The sequence below is a fragment of the Anthonomus grandis genome, chromosome 6 (assembly GCF_022605725.1).
Source record: "Anthonomus grandis grandis chromosome 6, icAntGran1.3, whole genome shotgun sequence".
Taxonomy (NCBI): domain Eukaryota; kingdom Metazoa; phylum Arthropoda; class Insecta; order Coleoptera; family Curculionidae; genus Anthonomus; species Anthonomus grandis.
In genome coordinates this window covers 4136165-4158885 of record NC_065551.1, presented here as the reverse complement: position 1 = coordinate 4158885, position 22721 = coordinate 4136165, and the positions used below count along the sequence as shown (strand labels likewise).

Genomic DNA, 22721 nt, shown 5'->3' with positions numbered 1-22721 from the left:
CAAAAATCCCCAGTTCCTCTTTCAAATTTTATGAATTGGTTTTTCTAGTTGCATGCATTATTGGTCCTGAAAAAACTGACAGGATGTGTAAAGTTGATCACCAAAACAGGAGATAATTATGTAAATGTCTTGTGCGGAGTGTTGGAAAATAGAATTATTGTGCCAAATATGTGCATCAACATGATGGTTGCCCAGCACATTATTCTTAAAGACCGCGTGATTTTCTAACTAACAGTTTCCCAGATCGCTGGATTGGAAGGCGTAGTTTGTTCCCATGGCCACCCACATCTCCCGATCTCACTGTGTTAGATCGGGAAACTGTGTTAGCAGGGAATCCTGATCAGGCTCTAATTTAAGATGGCAAATGGGAACAGCACCTGAGATAGGGATGATCTTGGGATGGCCCTTAAAAGTAAGATCTCACTTAAGACTGGGTTTAGGATCCGGCATAAGATCTGGTTTATGACCCGGCAAAAGAACCTAAAATTAACACGTGAAACTTCAAAATGACGGCCTTAAAAACCATGGGAAAACGTTTCACAAAGAATAGGAATCAAGCTTACCTCAAGATGTTGGAGGGTCTTTTATAAAGTGTATTAAAGTAATCTTCCACATTACATGGCTAGTGTCGCCATGAGGTAACTATGAATCCCAACCTCGAGCAATTGAACTTGTTAACCTGAAGACGACAGTCCACTCCATTTGGAAAGAAAGCCAAAACGCAATTTCTGGGTACTTTTCGAGTAGATAATCCCACACAGGCCCAGTTTCACAAGAATTGACAATACAACGTTGCCTTGCTTATCTTTAAGTTGCGGCGAGTACGAAAATCAATCTAATCCCAAAAGGCAAAGTATTTAAATTACAGGAAAAACAATGGCAACAACAGCCCGGTATCGAAAATGCCAATACGTAAAAGTTGATCCTTGAGCATGGCGTACGTGACGAATGACAAAGACAGACAAATAGAAAAATTACGTTAGTCAGAGAGAGAAAAACAACCTGATTCCAGTAAATTGTTTAAAATAGAACGCGAAGAACAGGTGACGCCATCTAGGAGTTCTTATTTTTTCAAAGCCATTAACGAGACACTAGATGTCGCGATCACTAATCATACAGTAATTAATTATTACATTATGAAAGCAATTAAAAAAATAAAAACGCTACATTCTTTAGAGTCAAGGTAATTTTTCCTGAGAACTTATGTTTTTTACCTTAAAATCATTTATCCTCGGCCTTGCTCGTTCTTTCCTCCGGTAGGGCTCCGCCAGCAGTCATAATAAATGAATGCATGTATTAAAGTAGACCCTATAACAATAAAGTTACCTAAGATAAAAATAAACTACCAAAACGAAACGCCTACTTATAGGTGTTACTGGTACATATACGAAAATTTAATATATGTATTATTAAGTAAATGCCCGACCTATTAGATCGAAATGTTACAGCGTTACTCGTACGCCACCATTTGCCCCCCCGGACTATAAGCCGTCGAACGACCGGGGGATCGGAATTAGTCCTACTCGGAATTTGTCCTACGTTTCCGAATCCGGCCGAACGGTTAAAAACAGTGTTGTCAGAACTCTAAAATATTCTTAGCAATGTGACCGAAATTCAGTTCAGGGAGGGGGATACTGTGTGAAATTGAATGTGATACCAACCATACAACAACTACAACGAATAAGGCCGTTCAACCTAGAACCTATTGTTGTGTGTGTGTGTGTTGCAAAGATGGAAGGTGTAATATCCAGGAATGGTAATTAAAACACGAGATGAACAGTAACCGTTTATTGTTGCTCTTCCCCAAAAATAACTGAACTACATTGCATTTTATCGAATTTTGCCCAACTCGTACATTTAAATACCTATGCGATGTTGCCATATTTACCATGCGTAAATCCTATTATTCAATACATTACATTATATTCAATACATACATTTGGTAATCGAAGATTTTTTGATCAAGAATTTATTAATGAAGCCAGAAGGTATGAAACTTAATAAAATTTAAATTTAAAATTAAATCAGTTTTATAGTTATACAAATTATTATAAAATAGACAATATAATTATGAGGAAAATCGAAGTTTTATGACCAATATGCTCTTTTTTTTTTTAAATATACGAAACCTGATCCAACCTTGGGCCAACCTAACTCGCCCTAACTTTGTCCAATCAAATGATAACGACTGGACATCAATTTAAGCATTATTAAAATTAATTGGCTACACAACGTCCTAGTGACTTGGGTTGGCCCAAGGTTGGGTTAGGTTTTGAATATTTTAAGAAAATAGAGAATATTGGTCATAAAACTTCGATTTACCTCATATATTGCCTATTTTACTTGGATCGTTACGTTATTGCCCGGCCATTATCGTTAATGTGCGAATTTTTATCATTGACCGTAACATATACACTATACAGAATACCCCATATTTCCATATAACTTAATAATACAGTTGCCGCCCGCGTGCGCCATCTACCTATTAACAGTTGCGACACAGACAATCCATCGCATCGGTCGCTATTTAGCTGCCGAAATTCGTAAATACGGCGTTGTCAAATAGAAATACCTCCTATCCTTGCTTTTATATCGAAATACAAACCCAGGATTTTCGAGGAAAAGCCGAACCGTTCCGATCGACCGTAGGACAAAATTTGAGTAGGACTAATTCCGCGAACGACCTTGGTTCGTCGCGCTGTTTCTCGTGCGTCGACGCGTACTTCGGAGAAAATCGTCTGGCTCTCCGAAGTTCCTGAGGAATTCGAGATGATTCGATGATTGGTGGTATAATATAAAGGAGGATTGTTTGGCGCAGAGAATTTATTAATCAAGCAACGTACCGCAAAATTTACTCACACCGCGCTCAGTATTTTATGTTCGCTTGTCTTGTTGTTTTCCGTAGTGGTTGTAAAATCTTGTATTTCGTGCGTCAAGAGATACTATTTGTCATAAAATTGACCAAATCAAATTAGTGTTAAAGAAGAATGGAGCGCTGGCTTAAAGGTGTTGCAAAAATGTGGCTCGCTTGGATGATTTATTTATTTATTTATTTATACACGGGATCAACCCCATTACAACAAATATATATATTTCTGAAAAAGAAATAAAAGCTATACTACCTAACCACTAATTACTAATTAACAATAATTATCAGACTTAATCTTAATACCAAGGATAATTAAACCGTTTTACAAGTAGTAACAATATTCTCTCAAAATCAGAACAATTAACAATGCAAAATTAGCTAAGAAAAAACAAAATATATTATTATCAATGACAATGATCAAATGTATTTCAAATCATTAATCATGGAGCAAAATTAATTCAAAAAATAAAATCCTACAAACTCTTAATAAGACTCCTAAAATGCAATGAGGAAATTCCCAAAACTTCAATTTCAGTAGAGTTTACCAGCCTCAAGGTCCTTTCGACAGGCGAGTGCTTAGCATAGTTGGTACGATGATAAGGCAAAGAAAACAATCGATTTGCCCTCAGATTACGGTATGGAATATTAAATGAAATCCTATTAAGTAGTTCGGGACAAATCACAAGGCCATTCAAAAGTTTATAAGTAAACACCAAATCATTCTCAATGTGTCTTTTAAGTAAACTCCGCATGTTCAGCAAGTTCATTGCTTCATCATAACAATGGTCATTAGGAACTGGAATGCAAAGTTTATAAAGGCAGAATCGTAGAAATTTACTTTGAACCCTCTCCAGTGCCATACAATTATTCATGTACAGAGGAGACCAAATTATTGATCCATACTCCAACAAAGAGACAACAAGTGATATGTACAACCTTTTGCAAGTTTCAACCGACAGATCCTTACAATTGCGCAGGACAAAACCAAGGACCTTAGATGCTTTAGTTATAATAGTATTTACATGGGTATTAAAATTCAATTGTTCATCAAAAAAGATACCAAGGTCCTTTACTACTTCAGTGTACCTAAGATTAACATTATCAATAGTATAGGAGGAAGTTACCCGTTTGTTTCTTTTGTAGAAACTAATGTAACTGCATTTACCCACATTCAGAGCCAAACTATTACCAACACACCATTCACACAAGCTATTCAGATCATCTTGCAAGAAAACCATGTCTTGTTCTGAACTGATCTCCCTATAAAACTTTAAATCATCGGCAAATAACAAAAAATTACTATTTTTAAAGCAAACCAAAATATCATTAATGAAAATATTGAACAACAGGGGAGAACAATGACCACCCTGTGGAACCCCAGAGGTCACACTGATAAGATGCGACCTAGCATCCCCAATTTGTACCTGCTGAAATCTGTCAGAAAGAAAACTTGCAAACCAGGCCACCAAACAATCTGAAAAACCAAAAAGTTTCAATTTTTTCCAGTAATAAGCTATGGTTGACACTGTCAAATGCCTTGGAAAAGTCTGTATATATTACATCCACTTGTTCACCCCTCTCCAAAGCACTTAACAGAGCACGCTGATACAGCAACAAGTTTGTAATGCGTCAAATTCTGCGTTCAAATTTTAAAAAACAAGTTCTAATTAAAAATTGACAGCCAGTCGTGATTCATTGTCACTTGCTAGCTTAGAGTGTCGTTAAAATTTAAATTAATATGCTCTGAGCACTTTTTTAGAATTTGACCGTGATTTTACCTTGTCAAGGTTGCTATACAAAAATAAAATAGAGGTTTTCAATTAAATAAATGACCTTGCATTCACATTAATTTCAAAATTGATCTGAAGCCCAAATCCAATGTCATCATTCGGTGTCCCCATTGTTATGACTGAAACTTTTTTTGTATGCTAAGTATTTTGGAAGAATCGGGTACCATAGATTAAAATGGGTCACCTTGTATGTTGATAGTGAACTATGCTAGTAAAAATTTCTACGCCACTGCGCTATTTGGTTGGAATTTTTATATTTCTACATTTTTGGTAAATTGGCTCTGCCACTGGATCGCTCATATGTAGAGCAACTTTTGTTAATTTAAATTTTTATAGAACAGTGAAAGTCAGACACCATTTTTATTTGGGGGTTTATTATCATACAGTATACATATAATTTAATTCTTTAAAGCCGCGTATCCACCTGACAAACGGAACGTTTAGAAACATTTGCAATCGTTTACAAACACGATGTTTATCCGGTGGATACGTCGGTCACTCACATTTGCAAACTTTTGCAGGCGTTTGTCACTGTTCCGCGAAAAGTCGGTAAAGGATTTGACTTGTTTGTGGATTTCTGCCAGATTTCAGTGGAGACGCGATATTCTACGTTTGTAGATAAATAGATATTTACATAGCTCGCTAATGCTTTCATGATGGCAGCACATACTTCAGGAATTATTCTAGAAATGAGCTGCTTCGAAACTCTGAAGAGGTACATAAGACTGGCATAGGAATCTCCTGTCGCTAGAAAGCGAAGTGTGATGGCCAGTCTAATTTCGGCAGAGACGCACTCTCGATAGTTCGTGTCAATTTTAGATATTTCTGGAGAAATTCTTGAGAGCAGAAAATCAAAATCTCTTGGCGAAACTCGAGTAAAATTTTTGAATAAGCTACTCCTGTCAGTTTTGATATCAGAAATCAGCTGCATAGAAACTCTAGTTTTAAAAAAAATGAGACAACCAAAATCTATGTTTCCTTCTTTTTTTCTTCTGTTCTTTTTCTAGTAGTGCACAAAATACTAATGCAGCACAGACGGCAAGTTTCTTTCTACTTAACGGGGCCATTTTACAATTTTTCTATTCTCGGTTTTCCTCAAAATAAAAAAAGACCTAAATACGCGACAAACGCTCTCAAAACTGCTTTGTGAACAATTTCAAACAACATGTGCTGATCGGTGGGTACTTCGTTTTGCAAGCGTTTATCAATATTCGCGTTTACAAATGTTGCTACAAATGTAAATGCCAGTGGATACGCGGTTTAATAAATAAAATATTTATGCTAATTATTAGAAATTTGTAGGGTCAAATATAGAGCAACTAACTAAGAAAACTAAATTATTCATAATTTGGTAATTTTTATTTAATATCTGGTTGCATATCCTTTATTCTTAATAACTTCTGGCATAGATTTTTCATAGAATGTAAAAGTTTATCAATATAATTTTGAGATACAGAGTTCCACCGGGTTTGGACTTCATCATACAGTTCAGTCAAGTTTGATGTTTTTCTTATAAATGGCTCTGTCAATTTCATGCCACATGTTCTCTATTGGGTTAAGATCGGGACTCTTTGCTGGCCAAGGCATTACGTGGATGTTATTTGCAACAAACCAATAACAGTAAAGCCTCGATAGTCCGGACTAATAAAAACGACGGTGATACGGATTAAAGAAAAATGATGTCTTTTTACATACATATATGTTTTTTATTAGGGAATATTATATGTATAAAACTAAAAAATTGCCTACAAATATGTGATAAACGAGAAAAACATACAAATTAAAAGGATAAACTAAATTACATGTTTGCTATGTAGTAGGTACATAATAAAGCTAATTAAAAAAGTCTGTAATTTTTGCTTGCTTTACTTTTCCTTGGTTTTTCATAAAAGCCATTTCTTTAAGTCGTTGAAGAACAAGAATATCATGCAATGGCACTCGATTTTCTTCAGCCCACTTTAAGCATAAATTGAAGCCCTTCACTGCTTCATCATTTTTGACTCCTTTCTCTCTCCCTTGATTTTCGTCATCATCTTCACATTCTTCGCTGCTGCTATAATGCATTTCGTTGCTTTCTATCTCATCTAATACCAAGTTGTCATCATTTTCAATCCAGTTATTCACTTCATTAGGATTTATCTCGTTTTCACTTAGTGTTTAGAGCATAGCCGAAACATTCGTTAAAGCTCGTAGCTTTTCCTGTAATTGCTTTAGCGAAATCAGATCATCGGCTTCGTAGGTATTCTAAATCATTACCAAAAACCGTTCCTTGTGGAATTACTTTTTCCCAACATTTTTGTAAAACCTCTACAGTAAGTTTTGACCATGCATTGCTCAGTATGTTGCAAGTTCATTGCAAGTATGTTGCAGTTTTGAGATTTAAGGTCTTTAATACCTGGATAACATTTTCTTCATTTTGTGATAAAATGTGCGCCAAAAGGCTCTTACGGTAAAACAATTTAGTCAACCTTATGGCATTTTGATCCATGGGTTGCAGCAATGCTGTGCAATTTGGCGGAAGAAAGATTGTTTGGAAATGGCCATCCTCACTTCTCAGTTCTTCTGGCGATCCATGGCTTGAGGCATTGTCAATGATTAAAAGAGCGCGTTCAGTTAGATTTTGGCTTCTTAAATACTCTTTTACTTGCCTAATAAACGAATTATGAATCCACTCTTTAAATATTGCAGATGTCATCCAAGCATTGCAGGAACTTTTGTACTCTACGGGTATGGGTACATTTTTAAATGCTCTGGGATTTTTTGCTTTTCCAATGACGAGAATTCTCAATTTGTGAGAACCATCTCCATTTACACATGCCAGGAAAGTAACCCGCTCCTTACTTATTTTTCGTCCCGGTGCTGTCTTTTCTTGAGAACGAACAATTGTTTTTTCCGGTAACATTTTCCAGTACAACGCTGATTCATCAGCATTGTAAACCTGCGTAGGAATTAAATTCAGGTCTTTCATTTTCTGTGCCAACATATTTTTAAAAGGCTTAACAGCAGTTTCGTCATTGGATAATTTCTCACCACAAATTTCTAAAGCTCTCAAACCATGTCTTTTTCTGAAATTTGCGATCCAACCTCGACTGGCTGCAAAATTCTCATTTCCATAAACATCGTTGTAGATTTGCTTTGCTTTTTGCTGCTAAATGACATGGGAATGTGTCTGGAACGTTGCCTGCAAAGCCATTCAAACAATCGCTTTTCCATTTTGGGATATTCAGGTTTTCTTAGTGTTTTCCTAGTTTGTGGTACGCTATCACAACCGCTAATAAAACTAAAAATAAAATACAAAACATTAGTAAAAATAAAACGTCTTTATAAACCTTGGCACATACCTTTTAATGCTCAATTTGTTCTTTTTAATATCCGAAATTGTGGATGTGCCTACATCGTATTCACTAGGCTTTTCCACTCATGCCACGTTCTAATCTGTTCAGTATATCAAGCTTTTGTTTTAAAGATGTTTTCTGCTTTCGTCTTGTAGCCATATTCCCCAGAATTGGTGTAGGAAGGCCAGGAAGCAATACGTGTCGACTGTAATACCTATGTAACCTTAAAAACTAAACTTTCGCAAACTACCAATCAATTTAAACTTGTCAAAGCCTGCAAAACGGCTGAAAACAGCGCGATCCGGATTATCGCGTACAAGCGAATCCGGACTATAACGTACATAATTGCGGCAAAATTCGTGTTCGGACTACTGAAGCATCCGAAGTAACGCATGTCCGGATTATCAAGACTCTACTGTATTTATTAATTTCGAGGTGTGTTTCGGGTCATTATCATGCTAAAATGTCCATTTTTAAACTCAAACTTATTAATTAAATTTTTAATTTTGTTGCTCTATATATGAACGATAGTGTAAATAAAGTAAAAATAATTTGTTCAAAATCACCATGTGCCTCATAAAGTGTGGATTTTTGATGGCCCAAACATTCTAACATTTTTTTGGGATTTTCACACACAATGTTCAAATCATTTACATCCAGAATACATGTTGACATAATATTGATGGAGAAAAGTTTTTCTGAAATAATAAAATACCCAGAAGATGTTTGGTAGAAGTTTGATGATATATTGGCTTTTCATATTGCTCTACCATTTATTACCACTACAAAATCTAAAAATAATACTATTTGAATATTCACTTGAAAATATTGTAATTTTTTTAAATACCTGCCATAAGACGTACCAATATTGATATTCTTTTTTCTTAAATGATATATTATTACTCTTAATCGTTACTTTTTTACTTAAAAAGATAGCAATTTTAAAATGTAATTTAATAATAAGTCCATGGATTACTGATAATATAAAAATAATGAAGCAACACAGAAATCGGGCTTTAATGCGCTTTCGAAAAACAAGAAATTTGGAACATTGGAACTATTATAAGCAGATAAGAAATTTTACCACCACCGCCGTACGTAATGAAAAAAAGGCTTATTTAAATAACAAATTTCAAAACTGCACTACTCGAGACAAATGGAAGGAGCTTTATAAACTGAATATAATAAATTACAAATCTAGACAAATTCCCGAACATCTAAAAAAAGTCGATGAACTTAACGACTGGTTCAGTCATTTAACTTCTAATATTACTCCTCCGACAAAAGAAACCTTCAATTTCTATAAATCTAATCAGAAGTTTCCACCATTATTTTCTTTTACACCAGTGGATGAAAATTTAGTATCAAATTTAATTATTAAACTTAAATCTAAGGCGTTTGGGCCTGATAATTTAAACACAACATTAATAATTCTTTTTTGTCCATTTATAATACCATTTATTACCCATATTATAAATAGTTGTTTGTTAAACTCGTACTTTCCAAAATCTTGGAAATCTGCTTTTATTTTGCCACTTCCTAAAAAAAATAATCCCTTAAATTATGGCGAACTTAGATCAATTTCAATTTTACCAGCCCTTTCAAAAATCTTGGAAAAAGTGATGGAAAAACAAATTACCGCCTATGTTACTGATAAGAATATTATATTACAAAAACAGTCGGGATTTCGAAAGGGATTTAGCTGTGTTACCGCTCTTACTGACGTCACTGATGAGGTTGTCGCCAGTTTGGACAGGGGTGATGCAATGATTTTAATACAGCTTGATTACTCTAAAGCATTTGATATGCTAAATCACGAACTTTTGATTAATATTTTACATTATTTCGGTTTTAATACTACAGCTACTAAATTAATTTTATCTTTTTTAAGTGATAGGATACAACGAGTTTTAATTGGAGAAGATAAGTCTAGGGTGGCTAGAGTAAGGTCTGGCGTCCCACAGGGTAGCATTCTGGGTCCTTTGTTGTATAGCATTTTTACGTCGGCTTTTATGGATAAATTGCAATTCTGTAAATACCATCTCTACGCCGACGACACATAATTATATTTGTCATTTAATGCTAGTAATATTGAAAGAGCTAATTTATGTTTGAATGCTGACCTTGCTCTAGTAAATAGAGTCTCGACAGATCATTCTCTTAAATTGAATCCAGCCAAGAGCGTGGCAATGTTATTTTGTGGTGATAATAGCAGAAGGGCGGTTTTGGATCATGTCCAGCTAATTCTTAATGGAGAACTTATCCCTTTTCATGTCTCAACTAAAGCTCTAGGCCTAATCATAGACGTCAAGCTAAAGTTCACAGATCACATTACAAGTTGTCTTAAGAAAGGATTTTCAATGCTAAAAAAACTTTACAAGCATAGATCTTATTTGTCAAAAGAAACAAAAAAAATTTTATGCGACTCATTAATTCTATCCCATTTTAATTATGCAGATACAGTATATGGACCATTTTTAGACTGCGCTAACTCTGCAAGAATTCAAAAATTACAGAACTCGTGCATAAGGTTTATTTGTGGAATTAGACGTAGGGAAAGGGTATCACATAAATTAGTCGATCTTAAATGGCTTAATATGTTAAATCGCCGAGAGTTGCACTCCATATGTTTTTTTTATAAAATAATAAAATTTAAAGCACCACCATATCTCTATAATAAGCTCAGATACCGTACTGACGTTCACAATATAAATATTCGCAGACATGACCTTTTGTCTATACCTTTACATAAGAAAGAAATCTTTAAAAAGTCATTTTCTTACAATATTGTGTCCAAAATTAATAAATACAAAATTTGGGATTTTTCTAAATCTACATCGGCTTTTAAAAAATCAATAAAAATGGTTCTTTCATCTAAACAAAATAATATTTAATGCATTGAAATAATAAACAGTAAATCAGTCGCCCTGGTTTTGCTCTCTTTTGTGTCGGGATTCCGTGTTTGGATCTGGCGCGCGTGTGGAAATATAAATTTTTATATGTATATTTTTCTCTACTATAAGAGTCTACAACAGAAATATAGTTAATATACCTGTACCCCTCGTTCCTCCTTTCCTGCCTCCTATTAGTAAATAATAAGTAAGCTAGGATAATTTAGATTTCTTTTCTTTTCGGTTAGTTATGGATGTAGGGTATGCATGCTACTCGTACAGTTTATAATGCGGTTCGCGATATTTTTTTTTTTAAATTATAAGTGTAATATTCAAGGTCTTAACAGCTCCTTCTTCTGAGGGTAGCTGAAACATGACCTTTATTTCCTCTTTACAGTTACATGTTGAATTAATATACACTGATGGATTTCTTTTTCTTTGTATTTATATTGTAAACTTATTTATATCTATGTGAGCATATGTAATATCTTATGAGGAAATATAAACAGTCTATTATTATTATTATTATTATTATTATATAGATTTATACATAGTTTATACTAAAATGAAATCTAGGGGGAAGTTTTTACCTGTATAACAATTTTTTTAATATTCAGCCCGACCCTGGATCTATTTTTCTAGATTTATCAAAAGCTCCAGTTATTTTTAAACTCTTTGAGTAAAATTTAAAAAGACTTATTAAAACTTATTTCAGAAGTTACAGAAGTTTTTCATTTATAAAAATAAATAAATAAAAAACACCCTGTATATTCGCTATAAAGTCGAGTTTAAGCGCCCAATTCTTAAACATCTAGGTATATCACCCCCATAAGTACAGGGTGTCCCAAATTCGAGGGTGACCATTGGAATCTCGGAAACTGTAAGAGTTACAGGGTCGGTTAAATGGAGGCAAAGTTGCGCAATTTGGAGCTTAATAAAATGACGTTTAAAAAATTTTAAAATTCTGGATACTTCTCGAGTTATCCGAAAACTAAAAACAGTTTTTCATTGCCGCTTCTTATGTATTACAACATGACGCAAAAAAATAATAATCCGACGTTTCGTTTTTTTTTCGATCATCATCAACTTTATTTTTTCTTATGGACGCCATATTGGACTTTCTCATTTTTAAAAAGTATTTTTAATTGCCTTTAAAATGAGGTATCGCACTTGCATGTCCGATTACTCCTTTTAGTACTTTCCATAAAAACTCCATGAGTGCAAGAGAGAAAGATATATCAATGGGATTTCCAAATAAATTGATTTTATATAAACTGAAGCTATAAAATACTCTGTATTTGATATAGTTTTTTTTAAGCTAATTCAATGAAAATGTATTCTTTCATTTTATTAAGTTTAACCGGGTAATGTCATTTTGTCATGGCCTACTATATAAATTTAAAAAAAATCAAAATATTAGGTTAGGAAAGGATACATTTTCATTGAATTGAATTGGTTTAAAAAAAATATATCAAATACAGAGTATTTTATTGCTTCAGTTTATATAAAATCAATTTATTTTAAATCCCATTGATATATCTTTCTTGCACTCATGGAGTACACGGTTTTGACAAATGTCATTTCTTTTTGGATATCTCCGGAAGTATTCGGAATTTAAAATTTTTTTAAACGTCGTTTTATTGAGCTCCAAATAGATTCGAGATTCCAATAGTCACCCTCGAATTTGGGACACCCCGTACAGTGGGTTCTAGAGCACCCTGTTACAGGCCCTGTATATAAACATTTATAAAATACATAATTGAACTTGTGTGAATTGTTTAAATGAGAGGGTTTAAATACTTTTTATCTTTGAAAGGCCCTGTAGAGTATAATCGTTTTTTAAGGGCCATTAGAAGAGGTTCATTATTCTATTCGTCTCAAATTCCAAGAAACGAGTAAAATAGTTACAGTACTCCTTTATATCCTTATCAGAATATTAAATATTATATCAGCACCTTATTTTAAATACGTACTGCTTAAATTAGCACTCTGTCTAATTATGTGCTCATGTTGTTGTTTATCGTTAGATTTTAAAGATGTAAGTGTTTGCATTTCCTATCTATAAAAGTAAATACATTCACCCGTTTCTTCTATTATTTAATGTTTGTTTGTTATTAAGGTTTAATGGTCGTAAACTTGCTTCAAAATACTGGAAATTTATTGTTTAGTATATTACCTAATGGCATTTATATTTATGTCAAAATAACTTATTAACATTGTACTAAGATTTTACAATTTATTGACTTTCTTTTTAATGATAGTATATACAATCTCGTTCTTAAAAATTATAACTATAAACGTTGATTTAATAAAAATATTCTTGTAAATTTATAAATATACTTTTTACCTTTTTTCTAAGCCAATAAATTCAGGCCAAAAAATCCATTAAATAGATAGAATATGTTGTTAACAATCATACATATAGCATATTTAAAAGTCCCATAGGAAGATAATATAAAATAAAGTCCTAAAACAGTGTTCCTATATAGTATATTAAAAAGAAAAATGGACCACATTTGGAATTACGAAGGTGACTTATCATTACTTTTTTTTTTGTCCGGAAGGATGGCTATACACACTTTAATGTGTTTTAAAAAGATTTAGGTTCTGTAAACACTTTTTATTAGATTTCTGTTTTTTATAAAAATGGACTGATGTTGAAAGTCTTTAATAGAGTGGCACATATGCTAACCCCAGCTTATCAGTCGTGTTGGTGGTGGGTTGGCATGAATTATTCTAGAGATGTTTACCTTTTCTATAACTAGTTCCAAAATCTAAATAACGATAACAAATCAGAACCTCGTAACCAGAAAATCGTAACATTGCTTACATAATACTCCTTTTATCTGGTTTGACCTGGTAACCCATTGTGCAGATTCAACGGCACAGCTGACTAAGGTAAAATCATTAACGCCATTACTGGCACCCTGCTGACTGAAACGCTTATAAACTTAGAACATTGAATACACTAGAATAAACATTGGCTGCTTTGGATTGAGCGCAACACCTACACAGAGGGCAGAGGGGATATTTTGTTGATAAACATGCTTAGTATTCCATGTAGCCAGAAATAACTCAATTTTAACAAAATAAAATAAAGTGATATAGGAAATTATTATAGTTAGCAGAAACTAAATTGCATTCTTTATTATAAAGCAAAAGAAAGAGTGAAATCCGTTTAATAACCAACTATTTTGTACTTTATTTACACTAATCAATAATAATAATTAATGTTTTTAATTTGAATTCTTTATATCGCCAAATTTTCACACAGAACGGCAACGCTATAAATTTTCCAGAAATTTTCTCGCAATAAAGGTATTTGGCAACTGCGCTCGTTTTTTACTTTTGAATGGTGCCCCTTTTGTACAGCATGAGTATTAAAAGGATATTTTGAGTGGTATCAGTGCATTTTTTAATTAAGATTAAAACTAAAAACTCCCTTTTTGCTGAAAAATGATAAAGAACTCTGAAGTGAGTCACATACTCTATCGCTCATACATACAGGGTGGCCATTTGAAAACGAAACAGAGCCTATTTTGGGTCCCTCAGAACATTTGCGAAAAAATCCTCGGACCCGTCAATTTTTGATTCAAAGGGGAACCATTTTTTTCCTAGTTTCGCCCCCCTGAGGGCAAAGCCCTAGCGAGGGCTCCCAAAATTTTAAATGGAACGGGGGGTCGAGTGATACCTTATTTTGAAGGTATTTTTATGTGGATTATAACCATAAAGTTTTAAATCGTTACTATTTGCCTAGTCGATACAGGGGCTAATAAAAGTTACAAAAACATGTCAACATTTTTTATGAAAAAAAAATGCTTGTAAATTTAGCAGTTAAATAAATACAAAAAAATTTGTTCTCTTACATTGTGAACCGTACTTTCTGTTGTTTTTTTTTAATACCCGTAGGTATCTATGCCAATTCTGCAAGGGAACTCTTGATTATTGTTGAGACTGTTATTATAGCAGCATTTTGAAGTTTAATAGTGGTTGTCAATTACTGCTGTCAGATTATAGTGTGTCAAACAAATGGCTCTTTAAAGTTAGTTAGTTACAACATTGAGTGTGATAATGGTTTATTCACTTGCTTAAAGAGTTGAAATAATTTCTCTTTTCTTTGCAAACAATGAAAATGCTAATAGAACTGCCCAGCTCTTTAACACACCACAACACCCTAATCGACAGGTCCATCGCAAGTACATTTTGGAATTGGTTCAAAAATTTAGGGAAACTGGGTCTGTGGCTAATAAAAAGCGCGAAATGGATAATCTAGTGGTGAATGAAGCTTCATTCACCACTGGATTTAAGCAAGTAGCTATTTTAGGTCATATTGTGCAAGATCCTACACTGAGCACAAGGAAGTTATCAACCGTGTCTGGTATTAAGAGAAGCAGCATTCAGAAGATATTAAAAAAGAACAAGTATCATCCGTACAAAATGCATGTCGTACAAGAACTAAACGAAGACGATTTTGATAGGCGAGTACAATTTTGTGAAACTATATCTGAACAAGCCGCCAATGATCCACACTTTCTATTTAATGTATGTTTTTCTGACGAATGCTCCTTTTTCCTAAACGGTACTTTGAATCGTCACAACTGTCGCTATTGGGCTGATTCAAATCCCGAAATATTTCGTGAGGTGCATACACAACATCCTGAAAAATTAAATGTTTGGGCTGGAATTTTTGGTAAACATATTGTAGGCCCCTTTTTTTACCTGGCAATTTAACAGGAGAGATGTACCTGGAGTTATTAGAAAATACAATTCATCCAGCATTAGTGGAGATACTAGAAAATAACAACGAGTACTTGGAAAATCGTCTAGTATTTCAGCAAGATGGGGCGCCACCCCACTATGCTGCAAGGGTTCGTCAATATTTGGACCAAACGTTTCCAGGATAATGGATTGGAAGAAGAGGAGCTTTTGAATGGCCTCCTCGTTCCCCGGACTTAAGCCCGTTAGATTTTTTTTTATGGGGCCATTTAAAAACTAAAATTTATGCTAGTTAGCCAACATCGCTAGACCATTTGCGACAAAGAATAATTGATGAATGTCGTCAAATCATTCCAGAAATTTGCAAATTGTACAGGAAAGGTTTGAACAAAACCTGTATTATTGTATGGAAGTCGAAGACTTTATTTAAAATTATACTTTTTAACATTTTTTTGTAACTTTTATTAGCCCCTGTGTCGACTAGGCAAATAGTAACGATTTAAAACTTTAGGGTTATAATCCACATAAAAATCATCACTCGACCCCCCGTTCCATTTAAAATTTTGGGGGCCCTTGTCACCCCCGCTAGGGCTTTGCCCTCAGGGGGGCGAAACTAGCAAAAAAAATGTTTCCCCCTTGAATCAAAAATTGACGGGTCTGAGGATTTTTTCGCAAATGTTCTGAGGGACCCAAAATAGGATCTGTTTCGTTTTCAAATGGCCACCCTGTATGTAGAGCAACTTTTTAAAAACAATAAATAAACATATTTACTGCCAAAATATTTAGGAATTCAGACATAAATAAGATTTAGCATTTAACAAATACCATGATCGGAATGTTTTGTCGGAACTTGTGAGACCCCAGGCTTTGATGATAATTTTGTTGGTTTTTAAGCAGTCCATATATGGAGCAACTAAATTTTCTTTGAATTTCTGTTCAGTCCCGTTTGTACTCTTCAGATAATCTGTGGTGAATGTAATAATATAAAGACTTAAAATGCCAAAGGGTGTACATTTGTCACTGCAAATAAAGGATAAGATTATCGAAACCATAAGAAATGGAGAAAAGCAGTCTAAAATAGCAAAAGACTGAAATTTAAATAAATCCATAATATCTAGAACTGTTAATACAAGGGGTACTTTGGAAGGAGTTCCAAAAAGTGACAGAAAAAGAAAAACTGATGGTGTGGTGGATAGAAATATAAAAGAGATTGGTTGTGCAAGATCCCTTTATTAGTGCTTCTCGAGTTAAGCAGCAGTTAGGACTTGTTTTAATATCGGTAAGCACTATAAAACGAAGAATTAAGGAAGCTGGTTTACATGGCAGAAAGTTCGCAAAGAAGCCGTTTATCTCAAAGAAAAACAGAGAGTCTAGACTTCGATTTGCAAGAGAGCACCTTAACTGGGCTTATCAAAAATGGAAAACAGTAGTATTTTTAGACGAAAGTCGATTTAAACTATTTGGATCCTATGGTATTTGCTGGGTTAGGAGACCGATGAATGAAAGATTTAACCCGAAGTATACGCGACCCACCGTAAAACATGGTGGTGGTGGCATTATCGTTTGGGGTTGCTTTGGCGGGTTTGGTATGGGTCCATTGGTGAAAATCGAAGGTGTTATGGATCGCTTTGTATACCAAAACATATTGTGAAAGTGATATGCTACCATGGGCAGAAGACAACAGGTGCTTAAGATGGCTTTTTCAACATGACAACGACTCAAAACACATCAAAATTATTTAAAAATTGGTTAAGTGTTAATAAACTTGATGTTATGCCTTTTCCAGCCCAAAGCCCAGATCTCAATCTTATTGAGAATTTGTGGGATGAAATTGATAGGAGAATTAAAGGAGGTTTTAAAAAAATCTATCAAATGTGAACGAATTGCTCATCAGGAAATTCAAAATATCTGGAAAACAATTTCTCAGGACTATATTGATGGACTATTATAATCAATGAAAAAAAGGTGTGAAGCAGTTATTAGAAATAAAGGATATACTACCAGATACTAAATAAAATGTAAATTAACTTAAAAGAAATAATTTAAATTTAAGTTGCTCTACTTTTGACCCATACAATTTAGATTTTTTTTTGTTTTAATATATACAGGCTATTGAAAATAAAAATTGTGATATAAATAAAGTTGTTTTACTATTACATAAAAAGTAAGCAGACCTATTTTTAAGAAGGATATAAAAAAAAAGAATAATCCGAACAGGGATCAATATGAACTTCATCAAAAAGAAATATAATATTTTTGTCTTTATGCGTTAGGTACTGAAAAATATTTTGAGCATAGGTTAAAAAAAATTTCTTTCGTCGATGTGAGGATGTATTGCAAATGTTTTTTACTGTTTTTATTAATATCAGAGAGGATTAATTTATAAAATTTTGCTCCTAAATAATCTATAAAATGAAGGCTAATTTGCTTATGATTCTGTGGCAAAGTAAGATTGTTATGCATATTACTCCTGGTACCTTGGGAATGCGTTTTTTTTTTTTTTTAATATTAGTACTATGTACAAAAGAACATACTTTTTCTATATAAAGATGATTTATATCGCTAATATTAGAGTTGTATAGTAAGTTCAGTTAAGTAAAGTCTATTTTTCTTATAAATTACTTTAAGAATGTAATTTTGGACCACTTTTAACGGTTGAAGACTAGACTTGTAAGTACCACCACATACTATTATGCAATAAGAAAGGAGAGACTCCACTAGAAATTATACATAAGCAAACACAATTTATTGCCTAGTATTTCTCGAAGAACGTAAAATTTTTGTATTAGGTTTCAGAATTTACCACAAACATAAAAAACAATATTTAAACAATACAACAATACTTAAAACTCCATTTAAGGTATTGGTCAATTATAATTCCAAGATATTTTGTTTTGTTTGTTTCTGAGATTAATTTGTTTTTTGTAGTGTTGAAATGATACTAATAAAAAGTGGTCTGCTCCAATTATATAAGGAAAAAGCTATATAATTTGTTTTTTCCATGTTAATCGTGAGTTTCTGGATACATAACCAATCTCTTACCTGCCCAAAACCCACACGCAAAGTATTTTTTACTTTTTCCCATGTATTGTCTCTAAATATTAAGGTCATGTCATCTGCAAAGCTGACTATTTGACCAGATATTTTTAGTTTATGCAAAAAGTTTATGTATATGACAAATAGAATTGGTCCCAGTATTGTACCTTGTGGAATATCTATGTTTATTATCTCTGGATTGCTGAGGGTACCATTTCGTTTGAAGTACTGTTCTCTCTCTTCAAACTAACTTTGAAGTACCTTTTTTGCTAGACCTCTAGACCTATGCATTTTTTACCGTTGTTTAGGTTTTTAGTGACTTTTGATGTTACTTTATATATAGCATGTGCTGTACTGATACCCTCTGAAAAGCCAAATTGATTATCTGATAAAACTCCAAGTAAATTCAAAAACGTTTTTAAACGATCTTTACTGCATTTTTCTAAAATTTTTGAAAAATTGTTTATTGGGCGATAGTTCTAAATTTTTGCTGTGAGGCCTGTCTTATGTATTGGCGTGACAAGTGACGATTATCACGCCACTTACTTCTTTGGTTTAGATGTTAGAGTTAAAATTGGGAATATATTTTCAAAAAGTTCCATAAGTTGTGTGTGAAAATTTAACAGAGAGTACCCTCCATCACAAACTAGCATCCAATCCACACCCGAACACTTCTTAAATCTATGGCCAGAAAGAAGGCGGCCGCGTCTTTTATAGGTAGCCCTCACATTAGGTTCATTAAAAAATTGGGTAATAACAGTCTCATGATCAGATTTAGACCACCATTTAATACATAGCGAGATAATTTTTTTTTACCAATATTAGAACACACATAGTGCAAAATAGATGAAGAATTTTTTGTAATACTCACTTGAAATCTAAACAGCATGGATGACGGGAAGAAGACTGTTTAAATCTACTAATAACATTTCTAGTATCATCTGCAAAAAAATAGGTTTTAAATATTGAACTTTCAGTGGCGGATTTTTTTTCGTTTCTTTCAGTGTTTTGTTTTTCTTTTTTTAAGTTTGCATATTTTATGTGCTATAATTTTCATTATATAAAATGGTACACACGCCGCTGAGCATTTTATAAAAAAAAAAGTCATACTTTATTTGCAACAGCGTTCCCCTTGTTAAAACTAAACAATATCACCAATATACAAATTGTAAAAAAACAAAACAAATAAAAAATAACACACAAAAAAATCTGAAAATTAAATTAAATTTTGACATCCTGTATCTTAAAAACCAAGCAATTTAGAACCCATGTTTAAGTTTGAAATCGGTCCAGAATTGCACTCTTCATATTACGATAACAGTGATATTAATTGTTTTTTTTTAGTAATTTCTACTACATGTCACAATGTAGATATTACACGGAATATCGACATAGGAAAAGAACATATCAGATAAAAATCATTAGCTTTAGAGTTTTATCAAATGATTTATTATTTTTATGACATTTATATATATATATATATATATTTCTATTGTAGGAAAATGACTGGGGTTTCTCACATTTTATGGCATGGAATGACGTGCTAGATCCAGAAAAAGGTTACATTAAAGACGACGCGATTACATTAGAAGTCCATGTAGTTGCTGACGCCCCTCACGGCGTTTCTTGGGACAGCAAGAAACACACAGGTCAGTTTGTCAATAAGTAATTTAATTCATTGATTTATTAGTCATTCAGATATTTGGCAAAAGGTCTGCCAAACTTTTAGGGTGGATAGGTAGCACCTCTAATAATGCAAGTTAGTCTATACAAAAATTCTTCAGTCAATTACTTTATTATACAGAGTTTTATTGTTGTTATATCGTTGGCATTAAAACATTCTGCCAATCTCACTGTTACATCTGTGTGTTAAAAGTGCTCCCCGTGTTTCTTATTTTCTATTGATTACTTTGTTAAAATGTATGCAAAAACATTTTTATGTTATATTAATATGAATTGAATGAATATATATTACTAACATAATTTACAATGTTACATAGGTAATAAATATAAATATCTGTATGTGCAGTTATAATCACTACATAGATTTAAACATTCTCTAATTAGTAGCGAACTTAACTAAAATCAGTAAATGTTTAAATAAGAAGAAAAAACTAGTTTAAATATATTTAGTATAAAAATACAACTACAGTAGAACCAAATACAAATTTAAATTTTCAACTATAAAATGTAAACATTGTTGCTTAAAATATTTTTTCTGTGTATGTTCCTAATATTAACAGGCAGCAAGTTGTAGAACTTAGAGGCTAGGTAGTTAAAGAATCTTAAATAAATATTACAATTATTGCTTGGTATAACAAGATCTTTATTGACGTTATTTCTAGTTCTATGGAAGTGATTAACTGTTGCAGCAGAGTATGGCTTGGCATAAATAAGTAGGCACACAGAATAAATATATATAGTTCTAACATTTGGAACATCTTCAGAATACAAGAAAGATGTGAAGTACGTTTTGTTCTTCTTTAACATAACTTACATAGTTCTTAATAATATAGTTCTGAACTACGTTTAGTTGTTTAAAGGAATTTTCGTACAGACCACCCCAGATAGGAATTCCATACCTTATTAAGGATTCCACCAGCACCTTGTAAACCATTAATAAGATTTTTTTACTTAAAATATACCTTAGAGTGTAAAATCTCGGAATAAGTCCCCGAATATTGTTAGCAAGTCGTGTCACATGTGTGTCCCATTTCAGATGTTGTTTGAATTAGCAAACTAGTAGCATTCTTAACGCCGGTAAAACTGAGAAGAAAAAAAAATGAGAATCTTATTTTTGAGTTTTTCAGTAAAATAACATTTTTTTAAATGGAAACTCGTGTATATTTTTTTTTCAGTTAAAACATCAAATTTTAAACAAAAAAGTTTATAATGACTTTTTCGCTAGAGTCAAAATTAACGATAAATATTTTTCATTATTTTCTATTTTGATATGATAGCATTAAGATAAGTGACGACAAATTGCTAAACTGGACATCGTTGCAACAAGATGTTATTTAGTGAGCAGAAAATCCTCTTTGAGAGCAAGAGAATACTGAACTGTATTATATCCCGCTCGCATTCAACCATATGAACGATGTTTTCTGAGACTATCTAAAATTTAGGGGAAACGAAAATGTTTTTGCTAAAGCAAGGGCAAAAAAGAATTCATAAGGCCACAGAAATTGCAGTTATTGGATATTTCAAAGCTTATTGTGACAATTCAATACCAGATAATCTAAAGGACTCTTAATTTCAGTTATTCAGTTCAGTTCAGTATATATTACGGTAATCACCCAATTTACAAAATAAATACAGTATATAAAATACTCAATAAAATAATATTTTATATCGCAATAAAGCACTTGAAGTATTAGTACCATCATTAAATATCTAGCATAAATAACAGATAACAGGTAACATCAATAAAATAAAATATAAGGACAACAATGGTTTAAAAAAGAGTAACTACAATAGAAAAGAAGACATACTTTAAGTCAAGATATAAAATTATATTGCACTTAAGCAGATTTTGAAATTCGTTGAAGTGAACTCAGAGAACAATGAAACAAATCTATACTGACACTATTTGAGTTAATCATCATTCTACCTATTGCACAGTTTTCACCATATAAGTGTGTACGATGTTGTCCAAGGTATAATAATCTAGTCTGTCTGAGCACTGTAGAGGAACATTTAAATTAAGCTGACACAAAAACTCAGGAGACTGTATTACATTGTTAAGAATCGAGTCTCCAACTTTTCAATCTTCAGCAATCTATAAATTTCATTGTAATTAATATCAATACAAGGAATATTAAGCTTGTAAGCAATGTATCTTATGAATTTACGTTGAGCTTTTTCTAGACACATTATATATTTAGCATAATAAGGTGACCATACACATGAATTTGACTCAAGTTGACTGCGAACCAATGAAAAATACAGAAGTTTGATGGAATCGATACTGCTGAAATCATGAGTGTGCCTCTTAATAAATCCCAACATTTTGTAAGCCTTATAACACAGGCTTTCAATATTTTTTGAAAAAGTTAGTCTGCAATCATAAAGCACCCCAAGATCG

At 32.9% G+C, this 22721-nt stretch overlaps 2 protein-coding genes across 6 annotated transcripts in view; both read left to right on the top strand.

Annotated features, from left to right (window-relative positions):
• Positions 1 to 22721, top strand: part of LOC126737850 (zinc finger CCHC domain-containing protein 10-like) — a 621641-nt gene that overhangs the window by 279665 nt on the left and 319255 nt on the right. The window lies entirely within an intron of this gene.
• The window catches only part of LOC126737849 (ubiquitin carboxyl-terminal hydrolase 7), a 156050-nt gene that overhangs the window by 32232 nt on the left and 101097 nt on the right, over positions 1 to 22721 (top strand). For all 5 annotated transcript variants that reach the window (XM_050442917.1, XM_050442914.1, XM_050442913.1 and 2 more), the window contains exon 4: positions 20136 to 20286. In XM_050442917.1, coding sequence (XP_050298874.1) covers positions 20136 to 20286 — 151 coding nt within the window. The remainder of the gene's footprint in view (positions 1 to 20135; positions 20287 to 22721) is intronic.